This window comes from Canis lupus, chromosome 14 (genome assembly GCF_011100685.1).
Source record: "Canis lupus familiaris isolate Mischka breed German Shepherd chromosome 14, alternate assembly UU_Cfam_GSD_1.0, whole genome shotgun sequence".
NCBI classification, from domain to species: Eukaryota; Metazoa; Chordata; class Mammalia; order Carnivora; family Canidae; genus Canis; species Canis lupus.
In genome coordinates, this window is record NC_049235.1 from 13,489,223 (window position 1) to 13,510,658 (window position 21,436).

Below are 21,436 nucleotides of genomic sequence, written 5' to 3' on the forward strand. Positions count from 1 at the left end.
CCGGGATCATGACCTGAGCTGAAGGCAGACGCTCAACCACTGAGCCACCCAGGTGCCCCGATGGACACTTGTAGTCTTGTTTTTCATCCTCTGAAGTGTCTGCTGTCTTCTAGGGTTTAAGTCTACCATATTGCTCTTTCTTTTCTTTCTATCATATCTGATTTTTCTTCTTTTTATCTTCTTTTGAATTCATAGTGTTTTTTTAATTGTTCCATTTTATCTCCATTGTCGGGTGTACTCTTTTTTTGGTTTTGTTTTGTTTTTAGTAGTTGCACTAGTTTATAAAATACACCTTTAGCTTACTAGAGTCTACCATCAAATAACATTTTCCATTTGAAGTGTAACATAAGAATCTTAAAACAGAATGCTTCTCTTTTGTTTTTCCTATTTTTTTTTTGCTGTTGTATATGATACCTCTACATATGTAATAAGCCTCACAATACACTGTTATTATTTGCATTAAACAGTTGATTATCTTTTTTTTATTGTGGTAAAATATATATAGAAGAAAGCTTGGCCATTTGAGCCACTTTTAAGTGTATAATATAGCAGCGTCAATTACATTCTCAAAGTTGTGCACCATTACAACTATTTGCAAGATTTTTTCATTGCCCCCAAGAGAAACTATACCTATTAAGCAATAATTTCTCATTCCTCCTTTTGCCTCAGCCCCTTGTAGTCTCTAATCTACTTTCACTTGTCTTGTTTGTTCTAGATATTTCACCTAGGTGAGACCACACAATATTTGTCTTTTTGTCTCTGGCATATTTAACTTAGGATAGTGTTTCCAAAGTTCATCCATGTTGTAGAATCACAACTTCATTCTTTTTGATGGCTAAATATTCCACCATATGGGTATACTACATTTTCTTTATCCATTCATCTGTTGATAGAGACTTCTTTCCGCCTTTTGGCTATTGTGAATGATGCTGTTGTAAACATTCACATACAAGTATCTGAGTCCCTGTTTTAATTTCTATACCTAGGAATGGGTATAGAAATTAAATCACACACCATGTTGTGTAATTCTTTTTCACTCTTTAAGCATTTGCCAAACTATTTTCCACCATAGCTATACCATTTTACATTCCCACCAGGAGTATACAGATGTTCCAGTTGTTCCACATCCTTGCCAACGCTTATTTTTTTCATTAAAAAAGTTGTAACGAGGGCAGCCCAGGTGGCTCAGTGGTTTAGCGCCGCCTTCAGCCCAGGGTGTGATCCTGGAGACCTGGGATCGAGTCCCACATCAGGCTCCCTGCATACAGCATGCTTCTCCCTCTGCCTGTGTCTGTTCCCCCCCCCCCCATAAATAAATAAATAAATGAATAAATGAATAAATGAATAAATAAAATCTTTTTTAAAAAGTTGTTAACAATCAGTTGTGAAGTAGTGTCTTGTTGTGGTTTTTGTGTTTCTCTATTGACTAATGAGGTTGTGTATCTTTTCATATATTCATTGGCCACTTGTATATCTTCTTTGTCATACTGTCTATAAAAGTCCTTTGTGCTTTTGGTAATTAGGTTGTCATTTTGTTGTTGAATTGTAAGCGTTCTTTATGTATTGAGGATATGAAACTCTTATCATATATGTGATTGGCAAGTATTTCCTCCATTCTGTGGGTTTTCTCTTCACTCTCTTGGTGGTATCCTTTGAGCACAATGTTTTTTAATTTTGAAGTCCAGTTTATTTCATTTTCACTTGTTGCCTGTGCTTTTGTTGTCATATTCAAGAAGTCATTGCTAAATCTATTGTCATGAAGTTTTACCCTTATATTACCTTCTGGAGTTTTACTGTTCTAGCTTTTTATGTCTTTTATGCTTTTTTCTCTCTCACTCTTTTTTTAGAGAGAGAGAGAAAGAGTGCAAATGGTGGGGGAGGAGGAGGGGCAGAGGAGGAGAGAGAATCTTAAGGAGGCTCCATGTCCAGTGTGGAGCCCAATGCAGAGCTGAATCTCATGCCTTGGAAATCATGCCCTGAGATGAAATCAAGAGTCTGACATACTAACTGTGTGTGTGTCAGAACCAACCAGGCCACCCAGGCACCTCTCTTTGATGCTATTTGAATTAATTTTTGTGTATTGTGTGTGGTAAGGGTCCAACTTCATTATTTTGCAAGTGGATATCCAGTTTTCCCAGCATTATTTTTTGAAGAGACTATTCATTGAACGTTCTTGATGATGTTGTTTAAAATCAATTAATTATAGATGTAAGAGTTTATTTCTGGACTTTCTATTCATTGTTCTCTATGTCTCTTCTTGTGTCAGTACCATACTATCATGATTATTGTAGCTTTGTAGTAAGTTTTGGAAACAAAGGTATCTTTCACCTTTGTTCTTTTCAAGAATGTTTTGGCTATTCTTGAAATTCCATATGAATTTTAGGATTAGTTTTTCCATTTTTGCAGAAATGTTGGAGTTTTGAACCTATAGCATTGTCACCTTAATAATAAGTCTCCAATCCATGAACACAGAGTCCTTTTCCATTTATTTATATTTTCTAAAATTATTTTAAGCTGTGTTTTGTAGTTTCCTGCGTATAATATTTCTTCTTTGGTTAGTTTAATCTTGAGTATTTTATTCTTTTTGATGCTATGTAAATGGAATTGTTTTCTTAATTTTCTTTTCAGGTCATTCATTTCAGGTGTATGGAAATGTAGCTGATTTTTGCATGTTGGTTTTGTACCTTTAAACTTTGTTGAATTTATTAGCTCTAATAGTTTTTTATGGATTTGAGATCAGATCATCTGTGAATAGTTTTGCTTTTTTTCTTTCCAGTTTGAATGCCTTTTACTTCTTTTGTCTTGGCTGTAACACCCAGTAGTATATTGAATTATCCTTGTTATATTCCTTATTTTAGGTGGACATTTTTTATTCTTTCACTATTGAATATGATGATAGCTGTGAGTTTTTTAAAAATGTCCTTTATTATGTTGAGGAAGTTTCTTTTTATGCCTAGTAGATTGACTGTTTTTATTATGGGAGAGTGTTGGATTTTGTCAAATGCTTTTCTGTCTCAATTATCCTGTAGTAATTATCCTTCATTCTATTAATAAGGTATATTATATTGATTGATTTTCATTTGTTGAACCACCCTTACATTCCTAGCTATATCCCACTTGGGCATGGTGTATTGTCCCTTTAATATGCTGCTGAATTCGGTTTACTAGTAATTAGAAGATTTTTGCATCTATATTTATAAAAGGATATGAGTCTATTGTGTCTTGTAATAACCCTTTTTTAACATTTTTATTTAAATTCCAGTTAGTTAACACAGTGTAACATTAGTTTCAGAATCAATTTAGTGATTCAACACTTCCATACAATACCTGGTGCTCATCACAAAGAATGCACTCCTTAATCCCCATCACCTATTTGATCCATCTCCCATGTACCTCCTCTTTGATCACCATCTATAGTTAGAGCCTATTTCTTGGTTTGCCTGCTCCTTTTTTATCCCGCTTTTGCTTGTTTTGTTTCTTAAATTCTACATATGAGTGAAATCATATGGTATTTGTCTTTCTCTGACTGACTTGACTTTGCTTACTCTCTAGCCTCATCTGTGTCATTGCAAATGGTAAGGTTTCATTCCTTTTTATGGCTGAGTAATATATACACCCCATTCTTCTTTATCCATTCATCAGTCAGTGGACATTTGGTCTGTTTCCATAACTTGGCTTATGTAGATAATGCTGCTATAAACATTGGGGTATACGTGCCTCTTCGAATCACTGTTTGTATCCTTTGGTTAAATACCCAGTTGTGCGATTGCTGGATCATAGGGTAGTTCTATTTTTAACTTTTTGAGGAACCTCCATATTGGTTTCCAGAGTGGCTCTACCAGTTTGTGTTCCCACCACCTAGTGCAAGAGGGTTTCCCTTTCTCCTCATCCTCACCAACACGTGCGGTTTATTGTGTTGTTGATGTTAGCCATTCTGACAGCTGTGAGATGGTATCTTGCTGTAGTTTTGATTAGTATTTCCCCAGTGATGAGTGATGAGCATCTTTTCATATGTCTGTTGGTCATCTGAATGTCTTCTTTGGAAAAATGTTGTGTCTTTGTGTTTCATATACAGGGTAATGTTAGCCTCGTTTATGAGCTAGGAAATGTTCCTTCCTTTTCAGTTTTTTGGAGGAATTTGAAAAGAATTGGTGTTAATTCAAGTGTTAGAATTTGCCAGTAAGTTATCTGGTCCGGAAATTCTGTTTGTTGGGAGGTTTTTGATTACTGATTCATTTCCTGACTGGTAGTAGATCCAATCAGATCTCTGTTTTATTCTTGAGTCACAATTGGTAGTTTGTGTGTTTTTTGGAATATCCATTTCATATACATTACCCAGTTTATTGGTATATAGCTGTTCATAGTATTCTCTTATAATCCTTTTTATTTCTGTAAAGTTGGCAGTAATGTCCTCTCTTTCATAACTAATTTTAGTAATTGGAGTTTTCTCTCTGTTTTTTCTTAATCATTGTAGTTAAATGCCAGTTTTGTTGATCTTTTCAAAGAACCAAGTTTAGTTAACTTTCTCTATTTTTAATTTCTGTACTTCATCTCTAGTCTTAATTATTCTCTTCTTTTTGCTAGCTTTGGGTTTATTTTGCACTTTTTTCTTTTTATTTTTTTTCCGAACAAAGATATTTACAGCTATAAATTTCCCTTTGAATACTTTTCATCCGTTAAGTTTTGGTAGGTTGTGTTTTCATTTTCATTCATCTCAAGGCATTTTCTAATTTCCCTTGTGATTTCTCCCTTGACCAGTTGGTTGTGTGTCATTGGATTTTTTTACATTTGTGAATCTTCTAGGTGTTCTTTTACTGATTTCTGGCTTCATTCCATTGTCATTGAAGAAGATGCTTTGAAAAAAAAAAAAGAAGATACTTTGTATTAATTCAGTATTTTTAATTTTTTTTTTAATTCATGAGAGACACAGAGAAAGAGAGAGAGGGGCAGAGACACAGGCAGAGGGAGAAGCAGGCTCCATGCAGGTAGCCTGACATGGGACTCGATCCCAGGTCTCCAGGATCAGGCCCTGGGCTGAAGGCAGCGCTAAACCTCTGAGCCACATTGAGACTTGTTTTGTGGCTTATTATATGGTCGTTTCTAGAGAGTGTTGTGTGTGCATGTGAGAAGAATTTGTATTCTATTTTTATGAAATGACATGTTTTATATATGCCTGTTAGGTCTGGCTTTTTATATTGCTGTTCAAGTCCTCTGTTTCCTTGCTGATTTTCTGTCTGCCTGGACTATCTCCATTATTGAAAGTTGGATATTGAAGTTTCTAATTGTAGTTGAATGAACTGTCTGGTTCTCTCTTTAATTCTGCCAGTATTTGCTTCATATGTTTTAGGGCTCGTTTTTGGTGCATATATATTTATAATTGTTTTGTCTTCTTAATGAATTAAACCTTTTATCAGCATGTAATTGTTCTTTTTGCCTCTTTTAACTCTTTTGACCTAAAATCTGTTTTGTTTGATAATAACAGCCACTCCAACTCTCTTTACTTACTATTCTTATGGAATATCTTTTTTCATCCTTTTATGTTTAACCTCTTAATGTCTTTGTATCTACAGTGAACCTCTTATAGAAAGCATATAGATAGATTATGAGTTTCTTATCCATTCTGTCAATCTCTGCCTTTGATTGGATAATTTAACATATTTACATTTAAAATAATTACTGATAAAAAGATATTTATTCTGCCACTAGCTATATTTTGCATGTTATTTGAGTTTTGTTTCTAAATTCTTCCACTATCTTTTTTTGTATTTGCTTATTTTTTTATAGTGTACCATTTTAATTCCCTTCTTTTTATTTACATTCTTTATTTTATTCATGGTTACTTGGGAGAGTACAACTAATATTTATAATAACCTCATTTGAATAATAACAGCTTAGTTTTAGTAGCATGTAAAATTCTGCTTCTGTACATCTCTGTACCCTCTGTATTTTGTCACATATTACATCTTTATATATTGTGTGTCCATTGATACAAGATTATATTACTGTTTTATGCATTTGCCTTTTAAAGCCAAAGAAAAATAACTGTTAAACATGTTGCTCTGTCTCCCATGTTTCCTATAAACTGGAAGTTAGATCTAGAGACTTGAGAATAAGAATCAGTTATTTTTATTATTTTTTACAACAGAAAATCAAATAATGTCATTTGTTTTCTGTTTCATCTTGTTGAGATTGAGTGGATTTGTTAGCCAATATCCATTATAAAGTTTCCTCCCTTAGTTTTTTACTTAATAGTTTTAGTAGTCATTGATAATCATAACCAAGATCTATTATTTTATTAGAGATTACAGAGCAGTGATATTTTTACTTACTGCTTTTATTTTTCTAAAGAATGTTAGTGTTAAATTTTTACTTATACTTTAATACTATTCCAGCTCAGGGAGACAGCATTATAGAAACACCAGGCAGTAGAGGTTTAGTAATTCTGTTTGAGCCTTCTTAATGCCTATGTTCACATCTTATCCTCTCACTCCATTTGATCTTTATAACTATGAATTCCAACCACCAGGAAAAAGAATGTTACATAAGTAAGAGAGCTGTACATCTAAAATTGTTGTATCATTCTTCAACCCAGGAAAGCAGTCTTCACTCTGGGGAACTTTTCAGAGAATGCTTTTACTTAATTCTGTAGTCATTCATGTTGTATATGAAGGAACTAAAGGCCAAGGGCTCTGTATTATCTATTGCTGTGTAACAGTTACCACAAACTTACTGACATAAAACAACAAATGCTATTTCATATTTTCATATTTCATATTTCCTGTTACACCCAGGTGTAGGCTAGCTAGGTGCTTCTGACTTCAGGTCTCCTGAGATTGTAGTTAGAGTGTCATTCAATTCTTTTCTCACTTGAAGATACCCCTCAGAGGGGGATCTGCTTCCAAGCTCACTTGTGATTATTAGCAGAGATCAGTTCCTTCCAGGCTATTTTCAGAGGCTTACCTCAGTTTCTCACCAGCTGGACCTCTCTGTAGAGCAGTGTGGCAGCTGGTTTTCCTCCTAACAAGAAAGTGAAAGTAAGTGAGATCTAGTTTCAGAAATGACATCCTTTCACTTTTGTCCTGTTCTTTTCATGAGAAGCAAATCACAAGGTGCATCTCAGACTCAAACTGAGGCGTTACACCAGAGTATTACTACCAGGAGGCAGAGATCAGTGAAGGTGCATCTTAGAGGCCACCTACCAGAGATGTACTGCTGAACATAACCTGACCACAGCCAAGCCTTTGAAACAGCCCATATTGTACCAGCCCTGTTTATCAGAGTACTTTTTTACTCTTTGATCCTGGAAGTAGTCTCTTTGTTATTGAAAGTCTCAACTACGGTCTGTAGTTGTAGAACTTAGTTTCTGACCAAAGCCAGCTTTATTAGGTAAGCTTTCTTTGTAATAACATTTTAACATTTTCTTTCTTATGACACATTCTTTTCATTTTTTTCTTCTTATTTAAATTCAGTTTGCCAACATAACATATAACACCCAGTGGATATCACATCACGTGCCCTCCTTAATGCCTGTCACCCAGTTACCCCATTCCCTCACCCACCTCCCTTTCTGCAACTCTCAGTTTCTTTCCCAGAGTTCAGATTGTCTCATTTGTCTTCTTCTATAATTTTTCCCTAGTCAGTTTCCCCTTCTTCCTTTGTGGTCCCTTGCACTGTTTCTTATATTCTACATATGAGTAGAATGAATCATCAATGAAACCATATAATTGTCTTTCCCTGGTTGACTTATTTCACTCAGCATAACCCCCTCCATTTCCATCTACTTCGATATCAGTGGTAGGTATTCATCCTTCCTGATGGCTAAGTAATATTCTATTCTATATATGTGTGTATGTGTATGTGTGTATATATATATATACACACATACACATACACACTCCATTGTATATATATACATCTTAGTTTTCCTTTCATCTGTTGAAAGACATCTCGGCTCCTTCCAGTTTGGCTATTGTGGACATAGCTGCTATGAACATTGAGGTACAAGTTACCCATCATTTCACTACATCTGTATATATGGGGTAAATTACCAGTAGTACAACTGTTGGATCATAGGGTAGTTCTATTTTTAGAACTACCAACAGTGTAAGAGGGCTCCCCTTTCTCCACATCCTCGCCAACATTGTTGTTTCCTAACTTGTTCATTTTAGTCATTCTGACTGTAAAGTGGTATCTCATTGTAGTTTTGATTCGTATTTCCCTCATGACAAGTGATGTGGAGCATTTTTTTCATGTGCTTGTTGGCATGTGTTGGTCTTCTCTGGAGAAATGCATCTTCATGACTTCTCCCTATTTCATGATTGGATTGCTTGGTTTTTGGGTGTTGGGTTTGATAAGTTCTTCATAGATCTTGGATACTAGCCCTTTATTTGATATGTCATTCGCAAATAGCTTTCCCCATTCCGTACATTGTCTTTTAGTTTTGTCGATTATTTCCTTTGCTGTGCAGGACTTTAATGAAGTCCCAGTAGTTCATTTTTGCCTTTGTTTCCCTTGCCTTTTTTTTTTTTTTTTTTTAGATTTTATTTATTTATTCATGAGAGACACAGAGAGAGAGGCAGAGATATAGGCAGAAGATGAAGCAGGCTGCCTGTGGAAAGCACGATGCAGGACTCAATTCCAGAACCCTGGGATCACACCCTGAGCCAAAGGCAGATGCTCAGCCATTAAGTCACCAAGGTGCCCCTCCCTTGCCTTTAGAGATGTGTCTAGCAAGAAGTTGCTGCAGCTGAGGTCATAGAGGATGAAGGGCCTGTGTTCTCCTGTCTCACACTTAGATCTTTCATCCATTTTGAGTTTATCTTTGTTTATGGTGTAAGAGAATGGTCTAGTTTCATTCTTCTTGCATGTGGCTGTCCAATTCTCCCAACACCATTTGTTGAAGAGGTGGTCTTTTTTCTATTGGATATTCTTTCCTGCATTGTCAAAGATAAGTTGACCATAGAGTTGAGGGTCCATTTCTGGGTTCTCTGTCCCATTCTTCTGTACCATTGATCTATGTGTCTGTTTTTGTGCCAGTACCATGCTGTCTTGATGATCACAGCTTTGTAATAGAGCTGGAAGTCAGACATTGTTATGCCCCCAGCTTTGGTTTTCTTTTTCTACATTCCCCTGGCTATTCAGGGTCTTTTCTGGTTCCATACAGCTCTTAGGATTATTTGTTCCAACCCTGTGAAGAAAGTCCATGGTTTTTTTATAGGGATTGCATTGAACGTGTAAATTGCCCTGGGCAGCACAGACATTTTTACAATATTTATTCTTCCAGTCCATGAGCATGAAATGTTTTTCCATCTCTTTGTGTCTTCAATTTCTTTCATAAGTGTTCTTTAGTTTTTTTTTAAATTTTTATTATTTTTTATAATAAATTTATTTTTTATTGGCGTTCAATTTGCCAACATACAGAATAACACCCAGTGCTCATCCCATCAAGTGCCCCCCTCAGTTCTTTAGTTTTTAGAGTACAGATCTTTGGTTAGGTTTATTCCTGGGTATCTTATGATTTTGAGTGCAATTATAAATGGGATTGTCTCCTTAGTTTCTCTTTCTTTAGTCTCATTGTTAGTGTATAGAAATGCCACTGATTTCTGTGCATTGATTTTGTATCCTGCCACTTTGCTGAATTCCTGTATGAGTTCTAGCAAGTTTGAGGTGGAATCTTTTTTGAGTTCTCCATATACAGTGTCATATTTCTGTGAAGAGTGAGAGTTTGACTTCTTTGCCAGTTTAGATGCCTTTTATTTCTTTTCGTTGTCTGATTGCTGAGGCTATGAGTTCTAGTACTGTGTTGAACAACAGTGGTGAGACTGGACATCTCTTTCCTGTTCCTGACCTTTGGGGAAAAGCTCTCAGTTTTTCCCCAGTGAGAATGGTATTTGCTGTGGGATTTTCATAGATGGCTTTTATGATATTGAAGTATGTTCCCTCTATCCCTGCATTGTGGAGAGTTTTAATCAAGAAAGGATGCTGTACTTTGTCAGATACTTTTAAAGCATTTGAGAGGATAATATAGTTCTTGTCCTTTCTTTTATTAATGTAATGTATCACATTGATTGATTTGCAGATGTTGAACCACCCTTGCAGCTAGGAATAAATCCCACTTGGTCAAGGTGAATAATGCTTTTAATGTACTGTTGGGTCCTATTGACTAATACCTTGGTGAGAATTTTTGCATATATATTCATCAGGTATATTGGTCTGTGATTCTCCTTTTTGGTGGGGTCTTTGGTTTTGGTATCAAGGTAATGCTGGCCTCATAGAAAGAGTTTGGAAGTTTTCCTTCCATTTCTATTTTTTGAAATAGTGTCAGTAGAATAGTTATTACTTTTTCTTTAAATATCTAGTAGAATTCCCCTGAGAAGCTATCTGGCCTTGGACTCTTGGGAGGTTTTTGATGACTGCTTCAATTTCCTTGCTGGTAATGGGTCTGTTCAGGTTTCCTATTTCTTCCTGTTTCGAGTTTTGATAGTTTCAAAGTTTCCAGGAATACATCCATTTCCTCCATATTGCCTAATTTGTTGGCATATAGTTGCCCATAATACGTTCTTAAAATCATTTGTATTTCCTTGGTTTTGATCATGATTTTTCATTCATGATTTTATTAATTTGGGACTTTCTCTTTTCTTTTTATTAAGTCTGGCTAGGGGTTTATCTGTTTTATTAATTCTTTCAAAGAACCAGCTCCTAGTTTTAATTGATCTAGTCTACTGTTCTGGTTTCTATTTCATTGATTTCTTCTCTAATTGTTCTTATTTTTCTTCTCCTGCTTGGTTTAGGCTTTATTTGCTGTTCTTTCTCCAGTCCTTTAGGTGTAAGTTTAGCATGTGTATTTGAGATGTTTCTGGTTTTTTGAGAGAGGCTTGTATTGAAATGTACTTCCCTCTTAGGACTGCCTTTGCTGTATCCCAAAGGTTTTGAACAGTTGTGCTTTCCTTTTCTTTAGTTTTCACCAATCTTCTTAATTCTTCTCTAATTTCATGGTTGACCCAGTCATTCTTTAGTAGGATGCTCTCTAACCTCCAAGTGTTTGAGTTCCTTCCAAATTTCCTCTTGTGGTTGAGTTCAAGCTTCAAAGCACTGTGGTCTGAAAATATGCAGGGAATTATCCCAGTCGTTTGGTACCGGTTGAGACCTGATTTGTGATCAGTATGGGGTCTATTCTGGAGAGAGTTCCATGTGCACTTGAGAAGAATGTATATTCTGTTGTAGGATGGGATGTTCTGTATATTGAAGTCCATCTGGTATAGTGTGTCAAAGTTCTTGTTTCTTTGTCGATCTACTTAGATTATCTATCCCTTGCTTTGAATGGGGTATTGAGGTCTCCAACTATTAATGTGTTATTATCTATGTGTTTCTTTACTTTGGTTATTAATTGGTTGATATAATTTACTACTTCTAAATTAGTAGCATAAATATTTTTAATTGTTAGATCTTCTTGTTAGATAGACCCTTTAAGTATGATATATTGTCCCTCTTCATCTCTTACTTAACTACAGTCTTTGGTTTAAAATCTGATTTGTCTGATATGAGGATTGCTAACCCGGCTTCCTTTTGGGGTCCATTTGCATGGTTCTCCACCCCCTCATTTTTAGTGTGAAGGTATCTAGGTTTAAAATGAGTCTCTTGTAGACAGCATATGGATGGGTGTTGCTTTTTTATCCAATCTGAAATCCTGTGTCTTTTGACTGGAGCGTTTAGCCCATTCACATTCAGAGTAAGTATTGAAAGATATGGATTTAGGGCCATTGTATTACTTGTACAGTCCCTGTTTCTGCAGATTAACTCTATTTCCTTGGACTCCCTCTTTGCTTATAGGATCCCCCTTAATATTTCTTGCAGAACTGACTTGGTGGCCACATATTCTTTCAGTTTCTGTCTGCCCTGGAAGCTCTGTGTCTCTTCTTCCATTTTGAGTGACAGCCTTGCTGGATAAAGTATTCTTGGCTGTGTGTTTTTCTCATTTAGTATTCTGAATATATCATACTAGTTCTTTCTGTCCTGCCAGGTCTCTTGGATAGGTCTGCTGTTAATCTAATATTTCTTCCTTTTTATATTAGGAATCTCTTGTCTCAGGCTGTTATCAGGATTTTCTCTTTATCCCTGAAATTTACAAGCTTCACTATTGTATGTCGGGGGTTGATCTGTTTTTATTGATTTTGGGAAGGGTCCTCTCTACCTCTTGGCTATGAATGCCTGTTTCCTTTCTCAGATTAGGGAAATTCTCAGCTATGATTTGTTCAAATATAACTTCTGGTCCTCTCTGTCTTCATCTGTATGCCCTCAGGAATTCCAATAATACTGATGTTATTATTTTTTTTTCAAACTATTGCTTATCTCAGAGCCTCTCCTACTGGGCTCTTAATTTTTCTCTTTTTTCCTCAACTTCCTTCCTTTCCATCAACTTGTCTTCTATGCCACTTATTCTCTCTCCTGTCTCATTTACCCCAGCTGTTAAAGCATCCAGTTTAGACTGCATCTTGGAGTATTTTTTATTTCTGCCTGATTAGATCTCATTTCTAAGAGATTCTCTAGAGTCATTTATGCTTTTTTCAAGACCAATTAATAACTTTATAATTGTTCTCCTGAACTCCATCTCTGACATCTTACTTAAATCCATATCCATTAGATCTGTGGCAGACATGAATACATCTGGTTCTTTCTTTTGTTTTGAATTCCTACTTGGAGTCATTTTGTTAAGTAAAGAATCACTGTACGAGTGGGCAGAGTCAAAAACATCAACCATGACCCAAGCAAAATACACACTAGATAACTCTGAAGAGGTCAGGAACTAGAAAATAAAAGAAACAAGATGAAGACAAAGAGAAAGCCCCAAAAAAAGGATGGGGGAGGGAAAGGGAGAGAATGGGCAGAGGAAGAAGGGTAGGGGCAGAGAGAATATAATCTCATAGCATGGACAAAACAAGGTTATCCACTTGGTGTATTTTGGTCTGTTTGTTAAAAGATACTAAATTCAAAATTATTTTTTTAAAAAGTAACACACATATGTATGTGTGTGTATGTGTGTATATATATACATATACACACATACACACACACATTTTCTGTTTTGTGTGTATATATACACACACACAAACATAAAATTGAATACATTAAATGAAGCCAAAAATGAAAAATATATCCATGACATGTAATTGCAAATAATAAGTTAAAAAAGAAAAGACCTAAAAACACAGAGTTAATAAAATAAGAAACTAGTTGAAACAAAAAAATTTTTAAAAATTGGAAAATTTTGAACTGAAAGATAAATCATAAGAAAATAAAACTTCAAGTTCTATATACTATTTTCCCCCAGTCCTGGAGTTTTCCAGTGCTTCTTGGTCAGTAAACCTGCTGTTTCCCTGTTCTTCCAGCTGGTCTTCTGAGGGAGGGGCCTATTGTGCTGATTCTCAGGTGTCTATTCCTAAGCAGATGTACCATGTACCGCCTCTTGCCAGGAGGCATGCTAAGTGTAAGCTGTTTGCTGTGTAAGGCTTTGGTTCCCTGGAGTCTTTCCATACCTCTTTAGAGGGCGAAAACAAAAATGTCCCACCCAGATCTCCAGCCCCCAAGCTGAGAGATCCTGAAGTGTGCCAAACTCTGCAGACTCCTATGGTGCCTGCCCAGTCATTCTCCTGGGGGTAGGCGAAAGGACTGATTTGTGCAATTTGTAGGGTTCCGGCAGGGAGAGCCTCTGCCTGCTTGTGTGTGCTTCCACTCCCAGAGGAAGCAGAGGGTCACCCGCTTCTGCCTGCTGCAGAGCCCTGGAACAGAGAACATTCATCCTGTCTAGTGAGCATCCACTCCACCTTTCTCAGAGGAAGGCAGAAGGTTGCCATGTTCAGTCCTCTGCAGGGCACCCAACACAGAGATCCCTCATTGGATCCACCTTGGTTCCGGTTTATGGCAAAACAAGCTGAGCCTCCTCCCAGGCTTACTGAGTTAAACCCATTTCCCCACTCTTTTTTTTTTTTTTTTATTCATGACAGAGAGATAGAGAGAGAGGCAGAGACACAGGCAGAGGGAGAAGCAGGCTCCATGCAGGGAGCCTGACGTGGGACTTGATCCCGGGTTTCTAGGATCACTCCCTGGGCTGCAGGAGGTGCCAAACCGCTGGGCCATCAGGGCTGCCCCCATTTCCCCACTCTAATGTTAGCGAACTCTACTGGCTCAGGTACCTCTCTTCCCTCTATGCCTCTGGAAATATTGAGGTCCCACTGTCCCACTTGTGATTCTGCCCTGCTTCATTGAGCCCCTTTCAGGCAGGGAAGTCTCTCACAGGAGCAGATTTCTAGAGGTCCCAATTTTGAGCTCCTGGGCTGTGTCAGTTTCCCCAAAGTGACTTACAAAAGCTCCCCCCCTCTGCTCCCCTGCCATTTATCTTCTGATATATCCCCTCCTTTTTTCCTCTGCAATCCTACCTTGAGAAAAATGGTCACTTTTCTACTTAAAGAGTTCCAGCTGTTCTTTCCTTACATCTCAAGTTGAATTTATAGTTGTTCAGAATGATTTGATAGTTATCCAGCTAACTTAAGGGGATTAGATGAATAAAGGACTCCTGCTTTCCTGCCATCTTGCCTCCTATTTTCATGTTTTCTTGTAGTCCTGGCAGCTGCTATGAAACTGCTATGACGAGGTATTTTTATCATGGCCGTACAGAGACTATGCGATCATGTACAGTAGAAGCATTGAGGTGGTGCCAATCCATGCAGGATCCTTCTACTAGTGTGAGTATTTGAAAGGGAAAAAAACTCACAGTAATTTTTATTTGTTTAAAGGAACCTTAGTCCTTGAATAGCTAACTTCTCTGCTTAAATTCCCCTAGATCAGTAAAATACTGTCAGATATTTTTTCCTCAGGTTTTCAAAGCATTCATTTACCAGTGAAGTATATATTTGGGAAGAATATGAAACAGGAAAGACCTGAGAAGAAGCCCATTTGTGTCACTTTTTAGGCAAAGTATCTTTAATACCATGAATATTTTACTGTTACTGATCTACCAGTAAAGTGCAAACTGTCCCAAAGTGCCTTTAAAGGAAGCTTTTCTTGATGTCATTGAAAGTTTTTGAAATCACAGATGCTTATTTTCATGTATTAGAACCAGAACAGTTCTGTTATATGCTTCTTTTTTTTGTTAACCCTATCAGGAATCAAATTCCCTACCAACCAAGCCAGCCAGGCACTCCTATACTTTTTTTCTTTTTCTTTTTGGAAGAATTTAGACAATATGTTAGCTCCTTCCCACCGCTGTTTTGATATTTTTCTTTAGTTTTGATAAACACGGTTATGTATATGTTAATTTATTTTAATGTCATAGAACTGTTTCATTATCATTTTTTAACAGCTCTGAGTCAGTTTTGAAATCTTAGTTGCTTCTGTCGTTAACCCTTTAATATCATTTCAGTGCTGCCCACAAGTTCCTATTTTCCTTTTCTGGGAAAGAAATAACCAAGGTGAAGGACAATATAGGACAGAAAAGGCAGTAGAAGAAAGAAGGAAAATATATAGAAGCATGAGTCTCAGTGTCTTTCTGGAAATCTTTTCTCTCTCAGGTTACCCGGATCCTGATTATGTTGAATTCAGGGGTTTTAAAATTTGGCTTCTGTATAGTTTATTGAAGTATGTCTTGATTTTTTTTTTTTAAATACAGTTCCTTGAGCAACAACAAAAGATGTTACAAGCTTTTACAAAACATAATAAAATGATGAAAGATTGTTCATCTGGAAAAGGTACTTACTTTGGAATTATTCTGACTTAAAAATAATCTCTCATGTTGAAAATTTTTTTCTACCTTCATTCTTGGGCTTTCATTGCAGGATTTGACCGTCATCTTCTAGGTCTTTTACTCATAGCAAAAGAGGAAGGTCTTCCTGTTCCAGAGCTATTTACAGACCCACTTTTCTCCAAAAGGTAATATAATATAGTGTTTTCTAACTTGATCAGTCAGATCCTTTTTTCTGAAGGTTAAAAATTCTTCAGAAGGAATGTAAATTTCTGTAAGCCTGGTAAAATATCTTTTCTTTATGCCACACAGTGGAGGAGGTGGAAACTTTGTTCTCTCAACAAGTCTGATTGGTTATTTAAACATGCTGGGAGTGGTGGCTCCCATGGTCCACAATGGCTATGGATTTTTCTACCATATCAGAGATGACAGGTAAAGCTGCTCTTCTCATTCTTACTGTACTATTAGAGGAATGTCTTCCTTGTGCTGTGATTCTTTCTGTCACTTGCAACATAATTATTTTTACCAGTTTCTCTGTCCTGTTTTGGGACACTTTAGGCATTTTGTGCAGAACACCATTTAAGGTTCAGTGACATACCATCATCATTCTCAAAACTCAGTACATATATTAACATATTAGTTCCACTCAAGGTGTTTTCTACTAAGTTCTGATAAAATTTGATTGTAAATATGTGGTGGTTCATGTAGTCATAGATAGTACTGAAGTGTCCAAGATAATAGATTAGGTAAAGTAATTTATATTAAAAAAAAGAATGTCTTACCAGTCTTACCAATTCAGATGCATTTCATTTGTGTTGTATGAGGTTTGTGGAAAGAATGAGAAAGAAAATACTATAATCTGGTAGTTGGAGAACAAGGTAATATGAAATTGGTAGAAAGGCTTAAAAAGCCCTCATTCACACAGTCTGGCCATCTCTTCTCAGAGGTCTTTGAGAATATGAGCTTTAAAAAAATGATGTGGCTACATTTAGCACTATGTGAATAAGATAATAAGCATGGAAGCCTCAGACGGAATGGGAAAAATTGAAAAGATAATATGTATGACATATTTCAGTGTGTAATATATTTTTATACTTTAACTTTTTTTTTACTTTAACTTTTTTTTTTACTTTAACTTTTTAAAAGAGTTTAGTCAGTGTTATTTTTCAAAATTTTATCATCTGTATCTATGTCAAGTGTCCTCTGTGCATAGTCTGTTATACCATAGGTACATGTATTTGTTAGCATCTAAGTCCTAAATGATCATTATATATTCAGTTATATTCAGTTCATGTATATTAGTGTACAAATTAAAGAGTAAATTACAAAGATTAAACATAGATTTTTTTTTCATAATAAAGTGTCAAAGGTCTAAAATCATCAGACACAGAGGATAAGTAAGCATTCTTACATACTTCCAGACAAATATGGATATTGTATTGTGTGCAGTGATAGGAGTTCCAGCCAGACACACCTCAGCTCTCTGACTTTAGAAGAAGACCTGATCCTAGAGCAGAACTTCCATTCATTCATTCATTCATTCATTCATTCAGGAAGTATGTAGTGAGAACTTGTATTTTAGGTGCTAAGGACATAAGACAGACAAGATTTCCCTTTTACAGATTTTATTTTCTACTCGGGAAAGAGAGCCAAAAGCAAACAAATAAGGAAGATAACTAATGATGAATGCTATGAGGGAAATAAACAAGTTGATGTGGTAGTAGACAAACTGGCAGCTGGGGAGTGGGATGGAGCTCTGCTTCATTTAGTGTGGTTCGAGAGGGCCAGTGAAGCCGAGATGTAAAGGAGGAGAAGGAATTACTCACATGAACAGCCAAGAATATAGCTCTCCAGACTCTGATCTGTTGTCTGCTATCTCCAGTGCTACCCCCATAATGAGCCACCACCTTCTCCCACTTAGGTTTTTGCAACAGGTTCGCCTGTGGTCTTCTTACTTCACCCTTTCCTTCCCTGCAGAACATTGTCTACGCAACAGCTCTTGATGCCCTTTTAAAAATGCCCTTCCACTCAAAATGTCTCAAGAGTTTATTTCACTCACAGTAATATCTGAAGTCCTCCTGTGAGATCCTGCATGATCAGGCTCTCAGTTATAGCTCTGACCTTACCTTCTAGAACTCTACTCCTGTTTCACTCTACTCCAGCCATTCTTCTCGTCTTCTTGTACTTTGAATATAGCAAGAAAGCTCCCACTTCATGGCATTTGCAGTTATGATTCCCTCTGCCTTGTACTCTTCCTTGAAATATATGCAAGGATCACTCCTTTACTTCATATAGGTATTTGCTTAAAAATTTTCTCTCATCTGGGAGGCCTCCTCTGATAATCTAAAATAGCACCCCCCCCCCACTATATTTTCTTTGTAACACTCATAACCACCCAGTGGGCATACATTATTTGTATATTAATCTTTCTTTCCTTCCTAGAATACAGGCCCATAAGAACAGGGTTTTTTATTTGTTTGTTGTATCTCCAGCTCTGTAACAATGCCTAGCAAATAAGTTGAATTTAGTAAATATTTTCACAATGGCTTTGTCTTTGAAAATAATTATATGGTCTTCAGTTAGAAAGAGCCTGACATTTATAAGGACAGAAAAAGGCAATATAGCTATAAATTAGCCATGAAGTTGAAGTGGGCAGGGGCGGTAGAAGAAGTTGTTGAGGAGAGGTAGAGAGGAACTAAATCTGGTAGGACAGCATTCTCAACTCTGAGTGCACAGTAGAATCTACCTAGAGAGCTTTAAAAATATTGCTTCTGGATACATTGATTTGGTTGGGGTGGTCAGTTGATAATAGGGCTTTGTAACATGGTAAGGAGTTGAGATTTTCTTCTAAGGATAATGGGAAGCATTTTACCGGTTTTTAAGCATGAAAGGTACACATGCTTTATTTGTATGTATAAAGGACTGTTGGCTGTTATACGGAGTGCAAGTAAGATGAACAGTAATATGAGCAAGAATGAGATGAGGGAAATCAATAAACACAAATGATAAGTTGAACAAAGGAATGGATAATGAAGGTAGAGAGAAGTGGAGGGATTTGAGAGCTATTTTGAAGGTGACTTACTGATGAATTGGTAATTTTTGATGGTAACTTTTATTGGGATGGTAAAAATTGGAGAAATGTGGTTGGGGTATGTTAGGATAGAATTAAGAATCTTGTTTTACATGTTGACTTTGATATTTAATAAAAAATGTATTCGTATATGAGGGAATTTGTCAGTAGGCATATGGTTATATAATTGTGAATCTCACAAAAGAGGTCAGAGCTAGAGCTACACATTTGTAAGTCATTACTATGAATACATATTAAATAGTTTTCACTATACGGAAAGCGCTTTTCATTCATTGTTAAATGAATATTGGTTTTTTTAAATAACATTTTAAATGTACTGCATGCTCATAAAAAGTTTGTAAAAAATGAAAAAAAATGTAAGAACAGAATCATTTCCATTACAAGATACAAGTCTGTTATTATGTTTCTAGTCTATAATGCATATAGTGTATAATTTCTGTAAATTTAGATCACATTATAAATATTTTAGTGTCCTTTTTGGGAAATTCATTTCTATTTAACATTATTTCAAGCAATTTCCACTGCTGGTAAATATGCTTTGAGATGTTTTCAAAGTTAAATAATGTCTTATGGATTTCTATAATTTATGTAACTACTTCCCTATTTTCAGTTTTTCATCATTACAACTAACGTAATGTTGTAATGTTACGATATATTCCTTTTCATTTCATCACATCACAACTCTAGGCATTATAAGTCATTGTTGGCCAGTTTTATAGGCAAAAATAACATAACTTTTTGAATGCTTACAAAGCAAATTTTCTCTGCATTGGCATCTGTATACATTCATTTATAAGTTATGCATGTAGGAAAGCTTTCTTTCTATAATTTAGAAAGATCACTGAATGTTTTAAAATGTCAGTACTTAAATAGCAATTGTTAATCATTGCAAAGAAATATATTTATATGGCTAAATATTCCAGTGTAGCTGGAGAATGATGAGTGATGATGAATCACTAGATGAAAACAAGGCAGAACTTTCTGTAGGTTTGTGGATATGTTTCAGCAAATATAACCAGTCAAACATAAGTTTCATCATTAAGCACTAGGCCAGAGCATGTTTTTATTGCATCTGCTTAATCGAAAAGTACATGTTGAAGTTTTAATTTTCTGTCTTTTTTAATGATGTGAACATTACATGATTATCCAGAAGCTCTGCATTGTACCAGCAGCATTTTGATTCCAATTTATGCTTAATGCATGGTTTGCTATGGAAATGTGAGTGTCTGGAAAGAGGAATGCTAGTTTCAAGAGGGTTAGTACTGCCAGATAGGGGATTTTTTTTTTTTTTTTTTTTTTTTTTAAATCAGGAGACTCTAGAAGGAGATGGTGGAAGGCATGACTTTTCCCAAGAGAGTTTCTGTCTGGCTTTCCTAGAAATAGCTTTTCTCTCCTCTTATCCTTTCTCTGATTTTTTTTCTTTTTTAAACTGTCTTTAAATGCTATATTCCTGAAAAATAGTTCAAGTTTCATTGCAAACATTGCATGAATTCACCCTCGAACTCACTATGTTTTAGGAAGGGGGTTTGTTTGGTTTTTTTTCAGGAAGAGGTGGGTGGGTTGGTTGAACATAGTGAGACCTTACTCCAGAGCGCTCTTGAGCTCTAATTTTTTTTTCTCTTTTGTCCTTAAGTCACACAGTACATTAGGTATTCCTAGCATTATGTATACATAGAATTTACCTTCAGTTGTGTCCAGTTACATATACCTAATGTCAATAAGAATTCACACTTGATATATGAATAGCTAGATGGAATAAAGGTCATGGCTGTATTCATCATCACTTTGGAGCCTCTTTGTGTTCTGATTTTTGCATAGTACTTACTCATCTTTTTCTTTGTGCTTCACAGGTTTGTTGTGATCTGTTCAACTTGGAAATCATGTCCAGAGACTGATGCAGAAAAGCTAGTTCTGCTGGTTTTTCATGCTTTGCATGATATGATGCAGCTAATGAACACTGCTCATCTTTAGAGACTAATCATTTATTAAGCATTTACAAAAATATTAAACTGGGTGTGGAGAGTGGTTTGGTGATGTGAGATAGAAAGGTTTCCTTTAGGGTCAATATCCCTATTAAATCTAGAAATTAGTAGAATCATGCTAAGTTTATTCTCACATAGAAGATTAAAGTATGAATTTTAAACTTCCTCTGATGCAGTAGCAGTGCAGATATTAAATGTAGAACTATGAAAAAGTTGAAGATAAGCCTCAACAATGCAAATCTCTAAATTTTAATAATGCAAGTCTTACTCTAACTTACATTTTTGTTGGTTGCCTATATAGGTTATAAAATGCTCTCTCTGAACATCATTATAGGGTCTGTCAGGCACTCTAACATTTCCTATTTGCCAAAGGGAATGGAATACATGAGTAGATGTTAACTTCCCTGAAATCACTGCCTTCCACATGCACCACAGGAATACAAGCCTACTATGTTAGATGGGAAAGACCACTACAATTAAGTGGTCATTTGAAAGTAGAGATTCTGTTGGACAGAAGAATTAGAGGAAGGTTTATACTCTGACACACACACACACACACACACACACACACACACACACAGAAAAGCCTTAACAAAATTCATTAGAGTATATTGTAATTAGTTTTGTGAA

The 21,436-nt window shown here is 36.0% G+C and overlaps 1 protein-coding gene across 1 annotated transcript in view; it reads left to right on the forward strand.

The window, feature by feature from the left end:
- Positions 1 to 20,974, forward strand: part of CROT (carnitine O-octanoyltransferase) — a 57,288-nt gene extending 36,314 nt beyond the window's left edge. The window contains 5 exon segments of the mRNA XM_038556682.1: positions 14,615 to 14,738; positions 15,662 to 15,740; positions 15,828 to 15,921; positions 16,046 to 16,165; positions 20,675 to 20,974. Of these exon segments, the coding sequence (XP_038412610.1) occupies positions 14,615 to 14,738; positions 15,662 to 15,740; positions 15,828 to 15,921; positions 16,046 to 16,165; positions 20,675 to 20,795 (538 nt within the window). The 3' untranslated portion in view covers positions 20,796 to 20,974.
- Positions 20,975 to 21,436: the final 462 nt, after the last annotated feature.